This window comes from Rosa chinensis, chromosome 3 (assembly GCF_002994745.2).
Source record: "Rosa chinensis cultivar Old Blush chromosome 3, RchiOBHm-V2, whole genome shotgun sequence".
In the NCBI taxonomy this organism is placed as follows: Eukaryota; Viridiplantae; Streptophyta; class Magnoliopsida; order Rosales; family Rosaceae; genus Rosa; species Rosa chinensis.
In genome coordinates, this window is record NC_037090.1 from 31,865,222 (window position 1) to 31,884,666 (window position 19,445).

The 19,445-nt window shown below is 42.9% G+C and overlaps 2 protein-coding genes across 2 annotated transcripts; both read left to right on the plus strand.

Annotated features, from left to right (window-relative positions):
* Positions 1–23: 23 nt before the first annotated feature.
* On the plus strand, positions 24–1,145 carry LOC112194447. The gene is made up of 5 exons (XM_024334687.2): positions 24–167; positions 250–423; positions 543–650; positions 748–817; positions 915–1,145. The coding sequence occupies exons 1-5, from the start codon at positions 127–129 to the stop codon at positions 1,029–1,031; spliced, it is 510 nt and encodes a 169-aa protein (XP_024190455.2). The 5' UTR covers positions 24–126; the 3' UTR covers positions 1,032–1,145.
* A 4,363-nt stretch (positions 1,146–5,508) lies between these two features.
* On the plus strand, positions 5,509–11,570 carry LOC112195179 (plastidic glucose transporter 4). The gene is made up of 15 exons (XM_024335551.2): positions 5,509–5,631; positions 5,746–5,813; positions 5,936–6,181; positions 6,712–6,832; positions 7,140–7,207; positions 7,611–7,743; positions 7,835–7,934; positions 8,049–8,161; positions 9,286–9,379; positions 9,506–9,659; positions 9,735–9,881; positions 9,955–10,028; positions 10,503–10,591; positions 10,684–10,798; positions 11,215–11,570. Exons 3-15 carry the CDS (start codon positions 5,941–5,943, stop codon positions 11,395–11,397), a joined length of 1,632 nt encoding a protein of 543 aa, XP_024191319.1. The 5' UTR covers positions 5,509–5,631; positions 5,746–5,813; positions 5,936–5,940; the 3' UTR covers positions 11,398–11,570.
* Positions 11,571–19,445: the final 7,875 nt, after the last annotated feature.

Genomic DNA, 19,445 nt, shown 5'->3' on the forward strand with positions numbered 1-19,445 from the left:
GTATGCATATGGGCCAAAGAAACACTCACAAATGGGAAGACAATTATCTGCAATTTTGATGAAAAGATTTTTGGACATTCGTTCAAAACATGTGTGAATAAAAACGATGTTAATAACTTTGCCACCATGAAGGAAGTATCGGGCAGCTGCATCAGCATCTATATGAGGTAATCTAGTAGCTTTAGTTGGAATTTAAGAATATACGTGTCTTAAAAATTGTGGTTTCATGTTGCATTCTTTGATTTGTAGCCATCTTTATGGTGTGTTGAGGAAGTCAAAGATGGTGGACATGGTTGGATTTATGGACAGTACAAAAACTGGTGCCATTGGGTGTGGCAATCCAATTGAGCGTTCCCGTGCAATAGCCGATAGGCTGAAAAAGGCAAAGCGTGGCCAGATTATTTTGTTGCCATATAACTCAGGGTATGCACTCTTCAAATATTGTATACATGCATTATGAAACTGATATGCTGCTGAATATTGTGATTTGTCGTCTCTCTCGTCTTCAAATGTGACTTTTACTTGGTTTTTTTGCTTTGAAGTTGTCACTGGATGCTGACTGTAATAAACTCTGAAGAAGACACAGTCTACTTCATGGACCCATTAAAGAGGAGACTAATTACGGGAGAGTGGAAGAACATTGTTGACAAGTAAGTGAATGTTTTTTTAGTAATTCTCGTAATTTAAACTGATGTTTGTAGTTGTGTATATTCTGTGAATTAACAAAAATTTTCTGTTAATATTAAGCGGCATCAAAATATATAATGCACAAGTCAAAAGGCAAGGCAGAAAAGCAACTACCTGGAAAAACTGTGCGGTACAATTTATGAAACAGTTTTTATCATTTTAGTTCTAAGAAGTTGACTATTCTAGATTTTTTTTTGCATAGTTGGTATTTAATATAATATTTTTAGGGTATTCCGGAGCAAAAGACCGACAAGGATTGTGGATATTTTATAATGAGATACATGAAGGAAATAGTGGAGGATAAAAACTTGGACTTTTTCAGCAAGGTAAGCAAAACTAGTTGAGGTCGCTTGGATTATGGTTATTGAAATATGGGTTACTGTGATTTTGCACAATTGAGTTCTATAGATTCTTTTTAGGAATTATGGGTTACTGTGATTATAGACTCTTTTGCACAATTGAAATATGGGTTATACTGTGATTTTGCACAATTGAGTTCTATAGATTCTTTTTAGGAATTATGGGTTACTGTGATTACTGTGAAATATGGGTTACTGTGATTATAGACTCTTTTGCACAATTGAAATATGGGTTACTGTGATTTTGCACAATTGAGTTATATATATATATATATATATATATATATGTTGCATAGATTCATTGTTGTTGCACAATTGAGTTCTATAGATTCTTTTTAGGAATTATGTCAACTACTAAGTACAAACCATTTTGTTTCAGTGGGAGAGAAGTAAAGCAGCATATTTCCAGGAGGATATCGATGTGGTCAGAACTGAGTGGGCAAAGTTTGTGGTTAAAACATATATGTAAGATTTGTGTTGGTACTTCTTGGAGACCTAGTTCAAAGTTTGTGGTTATGTTTTGGTTGGACAGGATCAGTAGCTAGTACTTTGAATATGTAAGAAATACTTTAACAATTGGGTACTCTATTTCTAGTTTCGGTGTGTTTTGGCAATGTATGACAATGATGTGCTATAGTAAATGACATTTGAACCAATTTGTGTTTCATATTTGCCTATTTCCAGAATCAGTACCCGTAGTGCTTATTCAATTCAAACAACATATATAAGGCTATTAATTATGGTAGTACAGTATCATCAGACAACACATAAATTTACACACATAATACCTATTGTCTGAGGAACATTCACACAACAGTTTTACTAAAGGACACATTGTGTGCAATTCCTTGCAACGACATGACCACACTATCACTGATGTCTGAGGTTCATTCAACACAACAGATGCTTCCGGCACATTGTTATCTCATATGCATTCAGACAACACTTACATCTCGCAAACTGTTATCTTAAATAAATTTCAGACAACAGGGGAAAAAAGTATCTGTAGTCTGAGGTTCATTTCAGACAACAGATTCTTCCGGCACATTGTTATCTCATACGCATTCAGACAACACTTACATCTCGCAAACTGTTATCTTAAATAAATTTCAGACAACAGGGGAAAAAAGTATCTGTAGTCTGAGGTTCATTTCAGACAACAGATTCTTCCGGCACATTGTTATCTCATACGCATTCAGACAACACATGCATCTCGAAAACTGTTATCTTAAATAAATTTCAGACAACAGGAGAAAAAAGTATCTGTAGTCTGAGGTTCATTTCAGACAACAGATTCTTCCGGCACATTGTTATCTCATACGCATTCAGACAACACTTACATCTCTCAAACTGTTATCTTAAATATATTTCAGACAACAGGGAAAAAAGTATCTGTAGTCTGAGGTTCATTTCACTCAACACCAAAATAACAAGCAGTTGTCTAAGTTAACACGCATTAGATTTTGGGTAAATTCAGACAACAAATTTTGGCTTATATGTGTTGTGTGACTGAGTAACAGACAACTGTTATCGACAGTTGTCTGAACGAGGTCAATCAGACATCAAGCTACTAGACAACAGCAGGTTTTTCATTCAGACAACAGTCGTTCGACAGTTGTCTGATTAACTTTGTGGTATAGTGTTATGCAAAGTTTGATGCAACGATTCACTGACAGGGGTGCTTAGGTTACCTAGGGTATCAAGGTGGCTGGTGTTGCCTATGATGGCAAGGTCACGCCTCAGACCCAGTGTCGGTGGATTTTAAGCACCTGATCCCTAATCTGAGGTGTGACTTTTATAAAGCAAAATGTAAATAAACTATTCCTTCTAGGCTCGTCCAACCCATTTCGGGTTGTCAAAATCTAAGTACTTCTCTGCAAAAGGAATTAGAGATGGGTGGGTGAGCAAAACCACGCGCTCAGTGAGTAGATCATGTAATATGCCAGTAAAGTCATGTCATTTTACACACGGTAGAAAGTAGTATATCGTATACATAACAATTCACAGCAATTCATCACATCACATCATCTCTTCTTATTGATTATCCTTCAATTTAGTGTACCCAAGAGGAACCCGGTCTAATGGCTTTCTCTAGTCCTATACCACTGTGTGACACATCCTTACCTTGGCATAATCAATCAAGAAGTTCACATGTTCCATGACTAGTCAAACAATATCTCTAGCACATAATATACATAAACTCCGCATATTTCACAAATAGACATGCTTCACTTGAAAATAGAGAGATATTTCAAAAATAGATAAAATCATGTTTTTCCACATTTTTGTAGCAAATAAGAATATTTGAAACATATTACACAACCCACTCACCTCAACAATACGAATCGCCTCTCAGAATACCGATCGTAAATCGAGCCTTCTAAAATGAGCCTTCTAGAAATTACCATTGGATCTAACTCAAACCTCTATGGATAGAAAGAGGGCAACAAGACGAATCAATAGTTTTTCGTTGATCCTGAAATCAGAGTTACAGATCAAAAGTTATGATCCGCTCAAGTTTTAAAAATAGAAAACTAGAAAGAGAAAGTCGAGAGAGAAATCTCTCATAAAATTGGTATGGTAGAAATGTGTAGGCTAGTTTCTAAAAATACAAGGACAAAGTATGATTTTCTGGAAAATGGGGATTGCAGTGCACTGATCAATCCTTACTGGGCAACAGAAACCAAAAATAATAAATAGAACACAAGATTTTGGTTACGCAGTGAAAACCTCCAATATGAGATTAAAAACACTGCGGGGCTCTTACTCTTGAGAGCCCAAAATAAGAATGATCTTATTATGAAGGATATGTTCTTTTACAGACTTGAATAGCACTAGCTCGGCTACGATGATTAGACAAAATCTAGCACAAAATTTGTCTTCCTTCTTGAACTCCTTCACTTGAACAATCACCAAATCTTGCTCTTCTTTCTTCACGATCTCTCTACTGATCTCAAGAGAGTTTTATGCATATAAAACATGATCAACAACACTTATACATGGACCAAGTGTTTTGACTTTTTGTGAAGATTCGATCTCAAGCAAACATGCAAGACTCTACAAATATTCTTGCGTCCCTAGGTTCTCCATGTGTGCCGTCTGTTTTTCCCACTTCTAAAGTTAGCTGTCGTGTCCACCAAAACAACCAAAAGACAGCTATTTACCCTAATCCGCCTTCTACAAGGAAAAACAAATCTTTTTGTGTTAATAAAAAATATATATAATTAAGGACACCAAACCCTAAAATATTTGGGAAATCAATAATCCAATATGGCACATAGAAAAATATCTTTAAATAATTAAAAGATATTAAACCCATTAACCCTAAAGATACTTTCCCGTTTTGTATGGAATGCCAACACACCAAGGTGATCAAAACTTGTACCTACAGTTTCCTATTTATAGATTAAGAGAACCAATAGAAATAGGTCATGTGTCTAATTGTTAATAAAGCTTGTAACATTTGTCAAGCTTCCATCACTTTTTTTCCTTCCACTTCTTGAGTGACTTGACAAATGTCCAAATGACTCATGTGATTGTAATTGACACGTTAGGCTGCTACTCTTGGTCACTAACTAAACCCTTTAACCAATGGGAAGGAAACACGTCACCGAATAATCACTTTGTATCTGAACTTCAAAAATTTCTTAAAAATAGCTCAGGAACTGAAAAATTCACCAAAAAATGCTGCGAACTCGTGGTGACCTCAACTTTCCATTTCCATCCTCGAAAATAAAATTTGAGCAACTTTAAAATTCAGGATCTCACAGACTACGATGAGTCATGCGGCTGTCAGCGATGTTGTAGAAGTTGTGAGCACTTGTTTTTGGATTGGGCCCCACTTTTTGGATGGTATTATGGACTTGTAGAACATGCTTTATCACTGGGCCTGCTTTTTTTTAAAAAAAAATTTACTTCAGGCCTTTAGGTTTGTAGATATTCCCAAAAAAAAAGCTTCCTTTGCGTAAGGTCTTGAGGATTAAGGATAAATCATCGAGTAAATTTGATCTAATTGGTTCAAACTTTGGTAATGTCTGGTTACTTGAAACACATCGCTATCCAAGACATCTTTACTTAGAATTTCTAGTTTTTCTAGGGTGTCTGTGTAGCAACTCGATTTTAAGAGCAAGTTCACCCGTTGGGTCACCAGATCATCCACTATTCACTACCTTTTAGTGTTAATTTCCACCCTCTGAATCACAGACATAGTTTTCATGGTGACCTGGGTCACCAGGTCACTTTGCAGGTCACAATGGTGACCCAGAAAGTGACTCTGGGTGACCCAGGGCACGAAATATACTGTGCTGATGACCCAGATGGTGAAATTAACACATTAATGAATAGTATGTGACCTGGTGACTCAACGGGTGAACTTGCTCAAACGGACCTCGTCATTGTGTATTCTACCTACTTAATGGATAGACATTACATTCAATTAAAAAAATCGAATAATCTTTGATACTACTTGGGTCGGTACTCGGTATCGTTCACTATTTCTCGTTTTTATCAAATAGAAGCAAGTAGAGTCGGACTGTGACTGAGAGACCAAGGAGCAGAAGAGCCAAGGCCGCTAAGCTTTTTCACGGTTTCCACTACTCCTCTCAATTCTGGCTTTTTGTTTCCTTTTCTCAATGATCTAATAATTCTGAATGTCTGTCTGATCCTTGTTTGTGTTGGAATTTTGTCTTCACATTCTCAGTTTGAACGACAGTTTGAAAGGAAAACACACCACTCAATTTTGAATTTTCCAATAATCATTCAGCCCAGGTAACATCAAATCTCGCTCGTCTACATCAATCTAAAATACAATTTTGGCAACTCTCACTTTTTTACCAAAATTGGGATGAGTTTTTTTTTTTTTTTTTAATTAATGGTGATGTAATGACCAGATAAAATGCAAGCGTCAACTTATGGTTCGATCAGAGAGAAGTTGGTTTTCGGGGTCCAAGTCAAACAGCAAAGGAAGGTGTTGGGGTCAAGTACAGGGTTAAAGAATCTGTGTATGACAGATAAGGCCACTGGCTTTGGTGGATTGAAGCTCACTTCTGCGGCTATGGGAGCCAACCTTGGACGTCTTGATGGGATTTCCATGACTTCCTTGAAACCCAGATCAGTCAAGGCTCACGCTGCTTCTGGTATTGCTTGTTCTTTGTATAACTTGCTTTCGCTACTTAAACCTGTACACTTCTTGGTTTCGCTACTTAAATTGTATAGTGCAAATTCGGTTTCGTACATATTTACATGAAATTGTTAACTGTGTAAGATTCTCCATATGCCGCGGAACAAATTTTTCGACTTGGGTTTCTGTAATGACATGGAAATTGGTTTTCCGCATCTTGTCTGTTGTTTATGCTTGCTCAATGGAATAGTCATTTTCATCAGTGTATCACCAACTCTCTCATTCTCTTTCTTCTTCGGCAGAAAAATATAATAAAAAAAGGGCAACTCTCTATAAGCTGTTGTTAGTCAGGATTTTTATTGGATCGTGTCGAATTTCCTTGCACTTCAGTTTGATAAACTGAAACACTTGAATGATACTACCAGCAGCTATATAGTATTATTTCTGGAATGCATCAATTTAGTAATTGGATTTTAATACCCAACTTAGCAGTTATGCTTTGGTGTTGATTTGTTTCTGTTCTTACCTCTACTTTATAATGTTCAGACGCAGATGGAGATGTTGAGAATCTTGTTCCTCCCAAGCCTCAGGTCAAATCTTCTGGAATAGTGTTGCCATTTGTTGGTGTTGCCTGTCTTGGAGCCATTTTATTTGGTTATCATCTCGGGTATGATTTAAGTTGATAAAGAAAAGACTTCCTCTGCTATCATACATAATTCAGCCTGTTCATTTACATTGTGCATTCAAATTGGTCTGCTCAGACAGTATGTATGCATTGTGCATTCAAATCGGTGTGGTCGGAAGATATGTATGCTGCCATGACTTTTAAGTTTTCTCTTTCCTGTTGTATTTTTGCCATGGAGTCAGAGCTGAGTTTATTATTTAAGACCAAGCCTTCTCTTTCTACAATAGTTCAGTTGTATAACTTGGTCGTATGCGAGTCTTATGGTGGCATCTGCCTGTCTTCTCTGCAGGGTGGTAAATGGTGCTCTTGAGTACCTGTCGAAGGATCTTGGTATTACTGAAAACGTTGCATTAAAAGGCATGTCCAATCTTTCTGTTTGATTAAATCTGAGAAAATAGCTTAAACATAACTAAATTTTTTGTTTTGTTTTGCTTGTTTCTTTTTCTTCTTAAGATCTTATATATTTATGATTCATGTAGTGTGATGGAGCACATGTTCTAATTTCTGCAATATATTGCCAAATTAACAAAAGACTGTCGAATGGTGTTATATATATATATATATATATATATATTGTTCCATTGGATACAATACATTGGAAAAGTATTTTTGCTAATATATCTTTTTGATAATTCAAAGCCTTGCTATATTTAGCAATTTGCGACATATATAATGTGACTCTTCTACTAAAATTGTTTTGATTGTGATGTTTCCTCGCGAGAATGTATAGTTCATTGTTTCCACCTTATGCCTTCTGCAGGGTGGGTGGTTAGCACACTTCTAGCTGGTGCCACAGTTGGATCTTTCACTGGTGGAACATTGGCCGACAAGTTTGGGAGAACTAGAACTTTTCAACTTGATGCAATTCCACTAACGATTGGAGCATTTTTATGGTCTCTGTTTTGTCTTGGATTACGAGTTATGATCTCCGATAAAAACATTAGAAACTGATTAATAGTTTTTTTGTCTTTTTGAATATTTCAGTGCCACAGCACAGAGTGTGGAGCAAATGATAGTTGGCCGCTTACTTGCTGGCATTGGAATCGGCATCTCATCGGCTATTGTCCCACTTTACATTTCTGAGGTATTGTTAAAGTTTATATGATATATAATATATATATATATATATATATATATAATGATATCTGATTCTTGTTTTTTATATACTGACTGACCAACACTATGTTCTCTTGGTCAGATCTCCCCAACTGAAATTCGGGGCGCACTTGGATCTGTAAACCAGCTTTTTATATGTCTTGGAATCCTTGGAGCACTGGTGGCTGGATTACCTTTATCAGCAAATCCGTTATGGTATCATCCTTTCATTTTTTCTGCTCCTTTTAAATGATTTGTGCATGTGCATGCGATAGAGGATTGTATGTCTCTGTGCCTTTTTTGGTACAATAGCATAAAAAAAAAATAATAATAATAATAAAAAAACAATTAAAGTGAACGGAAATCATTTGAGCGTAAAAGTCTATTCAAAAACGTCGCTCGCCTTAGGAAATCTTGCTTGCTGTTCAATTTACTTCTCCAGTGAGTTGGGATTTTGGTTTTAGAAGAAGCCTAAAATATGAAGAGGTAAGAGAGCTGTCCTCTTTGTTGGTGGCATTAGGAAGAGTTCATTTGGTTGATTCCAAACTGGATGCAAGGAGATGGAAGCCGGAGTCAACTGGGAAAGTCCATGAACTGCTTAAATTTCTATTTTTTAATATTCAAAATTACTTTTTAAATATTGCAATTACCACTGGGGTATACGTGGGATTATCATTTTCATAGTCAATGAATGGACTCTAGGATGCCATGTCACATCAATGGATGGAAAATTGGATAGGAAATGCTGAAATTGATGGAGTAAAACAATTTATGGCACGAACAGAGGAAATTGCCAAAGTTAGGGTAATTTGGAGATAATGCCGGAAATGAATGATCCATGTTGCATTTATGTGAGATTGGTAGAACATATGGTAGACTGTAGGTGCAGTTTAGGTTTTTATAATTTGGCAATAATGCCTGAAAAGAATTATAAATACATATCTGAGTTTTATTTTGGCATTTACGTGAGACTGTTGGCGGAAAGCTGAAAATAATAGAAAAATATATTATTCTTATTCAGAAGCTCAAATGAATATAGAATTTTTTGAAGTTGTAACATTGGTTGATAAGTTATAATTTGTCACTGAAGCCAAATTAAACATTTTTGGTTGAGTTATCGATGTTTATATAATAATAACCTCTTTTTTTGGGTCCATAGCTTTTTAATATCATCAGTGAATGAATGGATTATTCACTATGCTCAGTATTCATGAGAATTGGGTATATCAAAGTAATCAAACCATGTCTAAGAACCTTGGTAGTATAGTTCTCTATGTTTTTCCTATGTTTGGTATATTTCTGTCTCTCTCTCTCAATTCACCCTATTTATTCTTTATTAGGTGGAGGACAATGTTTGGTATTGCAATAGTTCCCTCTGTTCTATTGGCTTTAGGAATGGCTGTTTCACCCGAAAGTCCTAGATGGCTCTTACAGGTTTTCAAGATTGTGTATCAATATATGCAAAGTTGTCATATCTGAATTTATATTATGTTTTCAGCTGTAAATCGTTTTCAGAAGAAGTGCTTAGCGGTGCTTTTTTTTTTAAAAAAATTTCTGCAGCAAGGAAAAACTTCTCAGGCTGAAAAGGTTATAAAAACATTATACGGAAAAGAGAGAGTAACTGAGGTAATGCATGACTTAACATCAACAAGTCATGGATCTGCTGAACCCGAAGCAGGCTGGTTTGATCTGTTTAGTAGCCGCTATTGGAAAGGTTTGCCAAGTTCTTAGAATTCATGTTTTTGTCATGCGTTTCTTTTTCTTTCTTGACATGTATGTGTTTGTACAGTTGTTAGTGTTGGTGCGGCACTTTTCTTGTTCCAACAGTTAGCTGGGATAAATGCTGTGGTTTATTATTCCACTTCTGTCTTCCGCAGTGCTGGCATAACATCAGATGTTGCAGCAAGTGCTCTCGTTGGAGCAGCAAATGTCTTTGGTTAGTTTCGAAGTTTGGAAAAATTATTATGTTGTCATAGTGTTTTCTCAAACTGTGGATTATCTCTTAACAGGCACAGCTGTTGCATCATCACTGATGGACAGACAAGGAAGGAAAAGTCTTCTCCTCATTAGTTTTGGAGGAATGGTAATATTATCTTCATCACAGATTTGTTTCATTGTCTGAAGTAAATTAATGCCGTTTTCACTTGATATACAAGTAAATATATATGTAAACACTTCCAATGTTGTCCAATGATTTTGAGCCGTCACTTTTCTGAACCCCATTCAAGATCACCCTTTAGAGTTTATGGTTCAATAATTCATCCAACTGTGATCTAAAGGATATAAAAATACTGTATCTGTTTAGAAACATTTTGGGATTCATAATAATTAAATGGCTATAATCGATCTGGCTGATAAAAGATGATGATCCTTGAAGGGAAAATAAGTTAATTTAGGTCCCTTGGTCAAATAGTTTGTGATAAAAGATTTTCATTGTCCAATGCAATCAAACTTGCTTTGGCTGTGTCAATTATTTAATTGTGAATGGGAGAAGTATCTGGTTTCTCATGTGTACTGATTAACTCTCTTCTTTTTTTGTTGTTTGTTTGTTTTTTAGGCTGCTTCAATGTTGCTGCTTGCTTTGTCTTTCACTTGGAGTGTTTTGGCTCCATATTCTGGCACCCTGGCTGTCGCTGGGACTGTTCTGTAAGTTAGAGGTTTCTTTTGTAAATAGCACCATGCTCTTCTGTTTGATGTTCATGTTCGAATCTAAACACCGTTCACATTTTGATCAACAGCTATGTATTGTCCTTTTCGCTTGGCGCTGGTCCTGTGCCTGCTCTTCTTCTGCCAGAGATATTTGCTTCAAGAATCAGAGCAAAAGCAGTTTCTTTGTCATTGGGCATGCACTGGGTAAGTAGCTATAGAAAATGCATATTTTTTTATGAAGTGAGATGGTACCCTTCTAATCAATATCTTATAAGGATAATTTTTTTCCACTCAACGGCATACTTCCTTTTATTTATTTATTTATTTTTTTAAGAATATCAAATGGTGTACTACTGTACTTGGTAGATACATTAATGATTGAGAAAAAAAATTAATGATTGGAACAGAAAGAACTCTACTGCAAAGGCTGCATTCGGTTATGTTTGTATGAATTCACATATACATGTATGCATACAGATAATATACAGATCTTGTGTGCCTGTTTAACTAAATGGCTAATTACTTTGGGATAAGAACTGAATGAAATGTGCTCTAATTCTTCCTCAAATCAACATCTGTTATCTCATTTATGAACTTGAATTTTCATTCTGTATTATCAGATATCAAACTTCGTCATAGGCCTATATTTCTTGAGCTTTGTAACCAAGTTCGGGATCAGCTCAGTGTATCTGGGATTCTCGGCTGTTTGTCTGCTTGCGGTCTTGTACATAGCTGGTAATGTTGTTGAAACTAAAGGGCGATCTTTGGAGGACATAGAGCGTGCCCTTAGCGTTCCAACCTGATTATGGTACAGTTTTTGATTTTGACCCATGAGGATAAGTAATAATCTGTTGTTAATAAATCCTGTTGATAATAAATAATACTTTGTTATGATAATTTGTTATCTCAAGTAAGTTTAAACTACTTATTCCTTTTTACTATTATCCTTAAATAAAATTCCATTTCTTCTCCTTCCTATTTGTCTACAACTTGCTATCATCTATATTCCAAAAATTATTAATCCGAGCCGTTAGGATTTTCTATTTATTTTCTGTTGCTCAACATGTCAAGCCTAGATTCCATTACTTTGATTTGATGACAAGGATGTCATGGTGTTTTCTTTAACTTTTATGTTTTTTAAAACTAATTATCTTAAATAATTTTAGGGACCAGACAAAAAAAAAGGAATTTTAGGGTACAAAATCACAAAATTTTGATAAATATATATGAAATTGAAAATGCTACTATTGGTCGAGGGGTTAATTGTAATTAATCCTTACATAAAAGATCATTTTTGGTGACCCTGTATTTTTTCTATGCTTTGTCACATAAGAGCATCTCTGACTAATTGCCTAAGTAATAATTCTACTTAAAATATAAGGGTTCTTTATTTTATTATATATATATATATGTTAATGTTTAAAAGTCTAGTGGTAGCTGGACCTTAGTTAACGCTGATCCGGCGGGCGGATCGATACCTTTGTTGTGAGTGGTTCCCGTTACCTGTCAAATAAAATACAATGAGCGTCAGAGGGAGACCGCGCCGGGCGGTCTTCAACTCTCCGATGCCTAAGTTAGTCAATGTATTTATGTTGACAAAGTAACAGTAGGTAAGTATTGAATGTGTCATAAATGAGGAGAGAGGAGAGGACCTTTTATAGGTGAGGAAGAGGATGATCTTCTCCTTGTTTTCGATGTGGGACTGATGTGCTTCAGTTCCCAGTTTCAGTAGCTTCTGATGCTACCTTGACACGGCGCGTGGCGGCGCGTCGGCGGTGCTTTGGGGTTGATCCGGGGCTCAGGCGGTAACCTGGCTAGCTGTCTTTACGCCAGTCACTCATGAGGTGGGCGTTGGTACCCCTGGCGGTACCCTGAGCGTGGCTCATTATAGCTAATTATGCTTGCAAATGCACATGTATGTACAAGTCCCCCAAATCCCCAGTCAAGGAGGGCAATCTTGGTTGGGGAGTTGATCGGCGGTTTGAAGCGTTTCTCCCGCTAGACTTTGCAGAAGCATAATTAGCGTCAGTGCGTTGTCAGCCATGGATTTACTGAGCAAACGCTTTGTGCCCTTTCGGGTGGGCCCCTGCTAGGCCCCCAGGGAGTCCCCCACTCCCCGGCTAAGATGGACCTCCGGATGGTCGCTGTTATTGTTTGTTGAGGGGGAGCTGCACGGAGCAGCGCTGCACGGAGCAGAGGGTGTTGGGTTGCGAGCCCAATCTTAGCACCCAGGTGACGGGGGTCAACGTACCTGATCAGGGTTGTCGTAGACTGTTGACTAGTCCCCGTGTCCCGTAGGGACATTCTGACCGTAACTCCGCGTGGCGGCGTTGTCAGAGAGGCGTGGCCTCGGGATCCGCCGCTGGCGGAAGTCCCCCCGCTAGATGTAGCAGGAAGCAGCGTCAAGTAGACGTGCTTGGTGGTATTTTATTGAGCGGTGTTGCGCTGAATAAAGTACGCAGCTTGTCAGAAAGGGGGTCAGCTAGCGGTGCGCTGTGTAGCGGAGGACGCCCCGTTTACCAAATGAGGAGAGAAGCTCTGCTGGCGGGGTTTCACTCAGTGGACAGTCACCTGGGAGATGACAAGTGAGGATCCGCTGGCGGGGTTTCGCTCAGCGGAGGCCCCGTCACCTGGAAGATAAGTGAGGATCCGCTGGCGGGGTTTCGCTCAGCGGAGACTCCGTCACTTGGAAGATGACAAGTGAGGATCCGCTGGCGGGGTTTCGCTCAGCGGAGACTCCGTCACTTGGGAGATGCAAGTGAGGATCCGCTGGCAGGGTTTCGCTCAGCGGAGACTCCGTCACCTGGGAGATGCAAGTGAGGATTCGCTGGCGGGGTTTCGCTCAGCGGAGACTCCGTCACTTGGGAGATGCAAGTGAGGATGGATCCGCTGAGCGGGGTTTTCGCTCAGCGGAGACTTGCCATGGTTGGGGGTTTACTTGTCAGGTGGTTACTTCCCTTGGAAGCTAAAGAATGATGACGGTTGACACGTGGCTAACTCCCAGAGGGTTAGCGTCTGGAGGCTTGTCTCCTAAGCCTAGCCGTCTTCTCGTCATTAATGCGAGTAATGATGGATTTCGTAACCGAGGCGATGCCTCGGCTAATCCAGGGAGTTAGTGAAGACGTGGGACACGTGTACGGTTGGTACGTGATGTAGTTTTGTAGCGGACGGCTCAGGATTACTTGATGTTGACATAAAAAGGGGGGAACTGAGCGAGTTTCGACATTTCTGGAAAATCTTCAAATCTGAGTTGCCTGCTTCGAGCCTTGTTCGTCTGCGAATTGCGAAGGAGATCCCCGGGTTTGCGTGGAGTAGTCGGACTGGAGAGGACGAAATCTGTCAGTGAAGACGAGCTGCACTCCAAAGTCTTCGACGTGAGGTTGGTATTTCGGATCCTCTTCCTGTTTCATTGAATCTGCAATGGTGGTTTCTGGGTTTTGGTATTTCTGTTAATGGTATGATATTGCTTCTGTGTTATTCTCGGAGGGTGTAGGGAGAGATTTGAGGGAGGTTATGGTGTTTGACAGAAAGTTGGGGTTTTGGGTTTTGCTAGACGGTCTAATCTGGGTTGAGCGTGCGGTTGTTTTTGTTTTGGTATTTTTGTGGGTAATTGTTCTTGGCATCTTTGGCTATATCTGATGTGAGAGTAGGTTAGATCTGTATTTGTGCTAACTGATGTGGGTTTTAGGGTTTGGGATGGCCAACGTCATAGATATTTCGAGCAGTGAGGATTCCGGGTCTGACGTGTCGTTCAGCGTGGCAGATATGACTTTTATTGACTCGTTGCGTCCGTCTGCCCATGCAGGAACCTCACTGCCAGAACCGCTTGAAGTTGAGCCACTTCGGACCATCCCCTGGGAAATAGCTATGGATCGTGGTTCGCGTCCAGAGAGCTCTAGGGCGGGTGAGGTTGCTAGGCGCGACGAGCGCTTGGCGAGCAATAGTGCTGCTAGCGGCTCCGCTGGCGAAGGGGAAGTGCCGGGCCAAAATGTCGAGTCGGCGTGGTACCTCTCAGATGGCACCGCCGTCGACGAGGCAGGTGGGCGGATGGATGCCGCCGCTGTTAACCGGATGAAGCGGACGTTCCGGTTGCCGGGCTCGGTGAAGCTGCGCCCCCCGACAGCGGATGAGAAGGCCTCGATGCTCCCAGCGGGATGTGCTGCCGTGCACGAGGCCATATTCCGCCAAGGAGTGACATTCCCGCTAGTGCCCAATCTCCAAATTCTTGTGTGCGAGTTTGGCCTTGCCTTTGGGCAGATCTGTCCCAACATGTGGCGGTTGATGTTGGCGATGAACTCCTTGTGGCGCTTGTCGGGGTGCGAGGGGCCTACCGTGGCGGAAGTGCTTCACTTCTACGAGCTAGTGTATGTGAAGCGCCGAGGTTGCAGAGGGTGTGTGAACCTGAGCCGCCGCCAGGGAGCGCCCAAGTTGATTGAGAATCTAAGGGACTCAATGTCCTACTGGCGGGGGACCTTCTGCGTCGCCACAGATGGCTGGGAGTACCACACCAGGTCGAATGTGGAGGGGCCGACGTTTAAGACTAAGTCGGAATTCCAGCCCATCCGAGTTGGCAACTGGTTTCCGCTAAAAATAACTGGCGGGTTCAAACTTTTGCAAACCTGCGGTTTTTGCTAATGATTATTGTGTTTGTGCAGCGGGACTAAGGTACATTTTGACGCGCGAAGAGGAGTGTCGCGTGGCGAGGATCCGTGGCTGCTGGCGGAACCGCAATTTGCTTGACTTCCGTCTTCTGACCGGTTGGGAATTGCTGGTCGACCTGGGGCTAACTCGCTCTATTGGTGAGAGCATTTCCGCCACACCTCTTTTTTTTGTAAGTGATCCGGACTGACGGGTGTTTGTGTTTTTCTTTTCAGAAACCCCGCCCGGTAACAAATCTAGTCGCGACGCTTTCGAAAAAGCAATGGATCGCGCCGAGATAGAGAATTTTCTTGAGGCTATGTATGCCGAGGGGCTGGCGGCCCAGCAGACGGTGGTGAACCCGGAGACGCTGGTGCTGAGCCAGTCCGAGGTTGCGGTGGAGCTGCCGATGCCGCACCACTCCCATCTGGGTGAGGATGGCCTGCCGGTAGTGCAGGCGGACACCCAAGCGGGCGGCGGGGAGAGGGGGATTGTTGGTACAAGGCCGCAGGAGCGGATGCCTACCACCCGGCGCGGTCCTCAAAAGAAGACGGTGCAGCCGACGGAGACTGCCACCGAGTCCCGGGGTGAGCCGCCGGTGCGGGTGACGAGGACCGCTGCTGGGACACAACGGGCGCTGGAGAAAAAACGCCGGCAGCCTGACTCCCCCGTCGAGGAAGAGGAAGAAGAGGTGGTGATCGGAGTCCGCCAACAAAAGAAGGCTCGACAAGCTGCGTCGAAGGTTGCAGTGGCGGAGGGAGAGGCGGCAGCCGTCAGTGATCTGGACTCCTTTGCCGAGTATGCGCCATTCATGACAGAAGGGGAGCGGGCATTCCTTTTCCATCTGTGCGAGCGGCTGGGGTTCGGGGGTCTGGCGGGCATATCGCGCCCGACGGCAATTGACCAATCGCCCTTCAGCTCGGCGTTTGGTCAAATATCTGCGGGGTTACATGATATGTTCGAGGCGGCGTCTAAGCAGCCCCGGATTGAGGAAGAGCTCAGGGGAGAGATCGGAGGTCTCCAGAGGGAGTTGGCGGAGGCCAAGGAGAGACTGGCGGAGGCCGAGCGGGGGCTGGTCAAGGCGGAGTGTGACTATGCGGACGCCCGCGGCAAGCTTAATGCGGCCATAAGGCGGGACCTGGAGAGGAATGAGCGCGTCTCCCAGTTGGAGCAGGAGATCGCATTGCTGCAGGAGCGGATAGCCGCTAAAGATAAGAAGCTCATTATTGTGCAGCGGGAGTCTGCCGCCAGACTGGGTGAGATGCAGCGGCTGGACGGGGAGGTTAACCGCCTGAAAAATGAACAGAGTTCTTCTGCGGCCGCCGCCGTTGAAGCGTTCAAGATGTCGGCGGAGTATAAAAAGACATTGACCGAAGCGGCGAAGTCTGGGGCCCGGGCCAATATAGACATGTTCACGCGGAAGGGCGCCATTGACTTTGCAAAGGCGTCACAGCCCGACGTGCCGGTGGTCGAGGGTGTCCCGCCGGAGACAGAAGTCGTGCCTGCCCCTGCGGCGGGTACTCATTCGGGCAGCGGGGAAAGTGGCTCCCATCCGCCGGAAAGGTCCCAGCAGACTCCCCAGCAGACCCCGTCGGAGGTGTCATGTGCCGGATTTCTGGAGGCACACACCCGGGCGGATGGTACAATGGAGACTCCCAGTCCGACAGCTCGAGGGTCCGATCAGGCGAGCCGATCGGTCGTGCTGCCGCCAGTTGAAGCCGGAGAAGCCGAAGACAACCGCTGAAGCTAGCTGAGACTTCCATAGGTTTTTTTTTTTTTTTTTTTTTTTTGACACTGTAATAATGAACTATTTTGGGTGGGGAGTCCCCGCCCTGAAATGAAATTTCAGAGTTTGACGTTTGTCATGATGTGTTTGTACCGCTAGAGTTTTGACGTAGAGATTTTTCTTTTGCCAAGCAATGAAACATTAAAGGAATTAAAATTGGTCCAAGTGCACCACGTAGCGGACGTGGTCCGCTGACGATTCCTGGCGTTGCCAGTTGCCCTCAGTGCTAGACTTGGTAACAATGGTTTGAATAATTCCTCGTTTCATTGATAGCTGACTGATCAGCGTTTACAAAAGAGGGGTAGTACCCGTTGGGTAGCTTCCCTTAGCTAAATATTGAACAAAAATTTAGCTAAGTCAAGATGCTCTTGGGTAGCGGCATGACTATTTGTAATAATACCGAAGGTGTTCGGTATTCCAAGGGTGGGTCGTTGTGACGCCATCCTTGTCCATTAAGTAGAAGGTGCCTGGGCTAACGACTTCCACAATTTTGTATGGACCTTCCCAAGTTGGGCGAAGCTTTGTTGGCGGTGGAATGACTTCCTTCATTACCCAGTCCCCCAGTTGGAGGTTCCGGGCCTTGACTCTGGCGTTGTAGAAACGCGATACCCGCTGCTTGTTTTGCAGGTTGCATAGGTGGGCCTTGTGTCGCTTTTCCTCCAGGAGGTCCTTGTCCAGGTTGATGCCGTCAGTGTTGGTCTCTGGGCGGTAGCCCTCGACTCTGGCGGTAGGTTGAGAGACCTCAATAGGCAGGACAGCCTCCGTTCCGAACATCATGCAAAAAGGAGTTTCACCAGTTGCGGAGGTTGGGGTTGTTCTGATGGCCCATAGAACTTCCGGGAGTTTCGCCGCCCATAGACCCTTTGCTTTGTCGAGTTTTTTCTTCAGCAGCTTTTTGATTATCTTGTTTGCTGCTTCGACCTGACCGTTGGTCTGGGGGTGGGCGACAGATGCAAAACTCATCTTAGTACCCAAGTTGGCGGTGAAAGAGATGAGCTCCTTGTTGTTGAATTGTGTGCCATTGTCGGTGATTATCGTGTGTGGGACACCGTAACGGCAGTAGATGTTCTTCCAGAGGAAGTGGATTACCTTGGCGGTAGTTATTGCTGTTAGTGGTTCCGCCTCTATCCACTTGCTGTCGTAGTCGATAGCCACTATGATGTACTTGAACTGGCCCTTGGCGGTTTGAAATTTTCCCATCAGATCCAGGCCCCAAGTTGAGTGGATCCATGGAGCGACGATGACCGATTGTGGTTCCGCCGGTGCATGCGGGATGTCAGCAAATTGTTGGCACTTGTGGCATGATCTTGATACCTGGCGGGCATCGTCGCCGAGAGTAGGCCAAAAATAGCCTTGTCGCATTGTGCGATTGGCTAAGGATCTGGCGCCTGAATGGTTTCCGCATTCTCCGCTATGAATTGCTGCCAGAACGACCTTTCCCTCCTCTGGGGTTAGGCAGCGGAGGTTGGGATGGGTGAATCCCTGGCGGTACAGCTTGCCGTTCTGGATGTTGTAGCGGGTTGCCCTCCGCTGGAGTTGTCGCGCCTTAACTTTGTCGTCCGGCAATGTGCCGTTGCGCTTGTACTCAATGACTTCGTCCATCCAGCTGGTATTGACCTCAATGTTGAAGATCTCCGCCAGGGTTTTTGTGATACTTGGCTTGTCAAGACATTCCACTCTTGTGTCCGCTGGACTCTGATGTGGCTGGGCGGTTGCCAGCCTTGCCAGTGAATCAGCCTTGGCGTTCTTTTCCCTGGGGATTTGTGTGATGTTATGAAATTTGAATTTCTTGAGGAGTGTCTTAACGTACCCCAAGTATGCCGCTAACTGTTGGTCCTTGGCCTGGAAGCTGTCATTGACCTGGTTAACGACCAACTGGGAATCACTGAAGATGTTGACGCTGTCAGCCCCTGAATCGATGGCGAGGAGTAGGCCGGCAATGAGTGCTTCGTATTCCGCCATATTGTTGGAGGCTTTGAAGTTGAATTTTAGTGCGTATTCCACATTCAGCCCCCCAGGGCCTGTGAGGATGACTCCGGCGCCGCTGGCCTTGGCGCTGGCGGAGCCGTCCACATGCAGGTTCCAATCTGATTGTAGGGGAGCTGGCTCCTTAGCGGTGACCATTTCCGTCCCGGGCTCATTCTCCGTGCTGGGATTGGGCTGACGCTCAGTGAGCTCGGCGATGAAGTCCGCTACCGCCTGACCCTTCATGGCGGTTCTTGGCTTGTAGTCTATGTCAAATTCACTGAGCTCGATGGCCCACTTGCTGAGGCGCCCTGAATGTTCAGGGTTCTGCATCACCTGTCTCAGTGGTTGATTGGTCAGCACATGGATTGTGTGCGCTTGAAAATACTGGCGGAGGCGTCTGGCGGCAACGATGAGTGCAAGAGCTAGCTGTTCTAAGGGTGGATACCTTGTTTCTGCCCC

What these genes read in the sequence shown, in the direction of transcription:
- LOC112195179 (XM_024335551.2), top strand. Translation starts at nt 5,941, where the DNA reads ATGCAAGCGTCAACTTATGGTTCGATCAGAGAGAAGTTGGTTTTCGGG. An exon ending in ACGATTGGAGCATTTTTATG is followed by an intron (nt 7,744 to 7,834) that starts GTCTCTGTTTTG and finishes TGAATATTTCAG; the next exon opens with TGCCACAGCACAGAGTGTGG. An exon ending in TGGAGCAGCAAATGTCTTTG is followed by an intron (nt 9,882 to 9,954) that starts GTTAGTTTCGAA and finishes ATCTCTTAACAG; the next exon opens with GCACAGCTGTTGCATCATCA.
- LOC112194447 (XM_024334687.2), top strand. Translation starts at nt 127, where the DNA reads ATGAAGGAAGTATCGGGCAGCTGCATCAGCATCTATATGAG. An exon ending in TTGTTGCCATATAACTCAGG is followed by an intron (nt 424 to 542) that starts GTATGCACTCTT and finishes TTTGCTTTGAAG; the next exon opens with TTGTCACTGGATGCTGACTG. An exon ending in CTACCTGGAAAAACTGTGCG is followed by an intron (nt 818 to 914) that starts GTACAATTTATG and finishes TAATATTTTTAG; the next exon opens with GGTATTCCGGAGCAAAAGAC.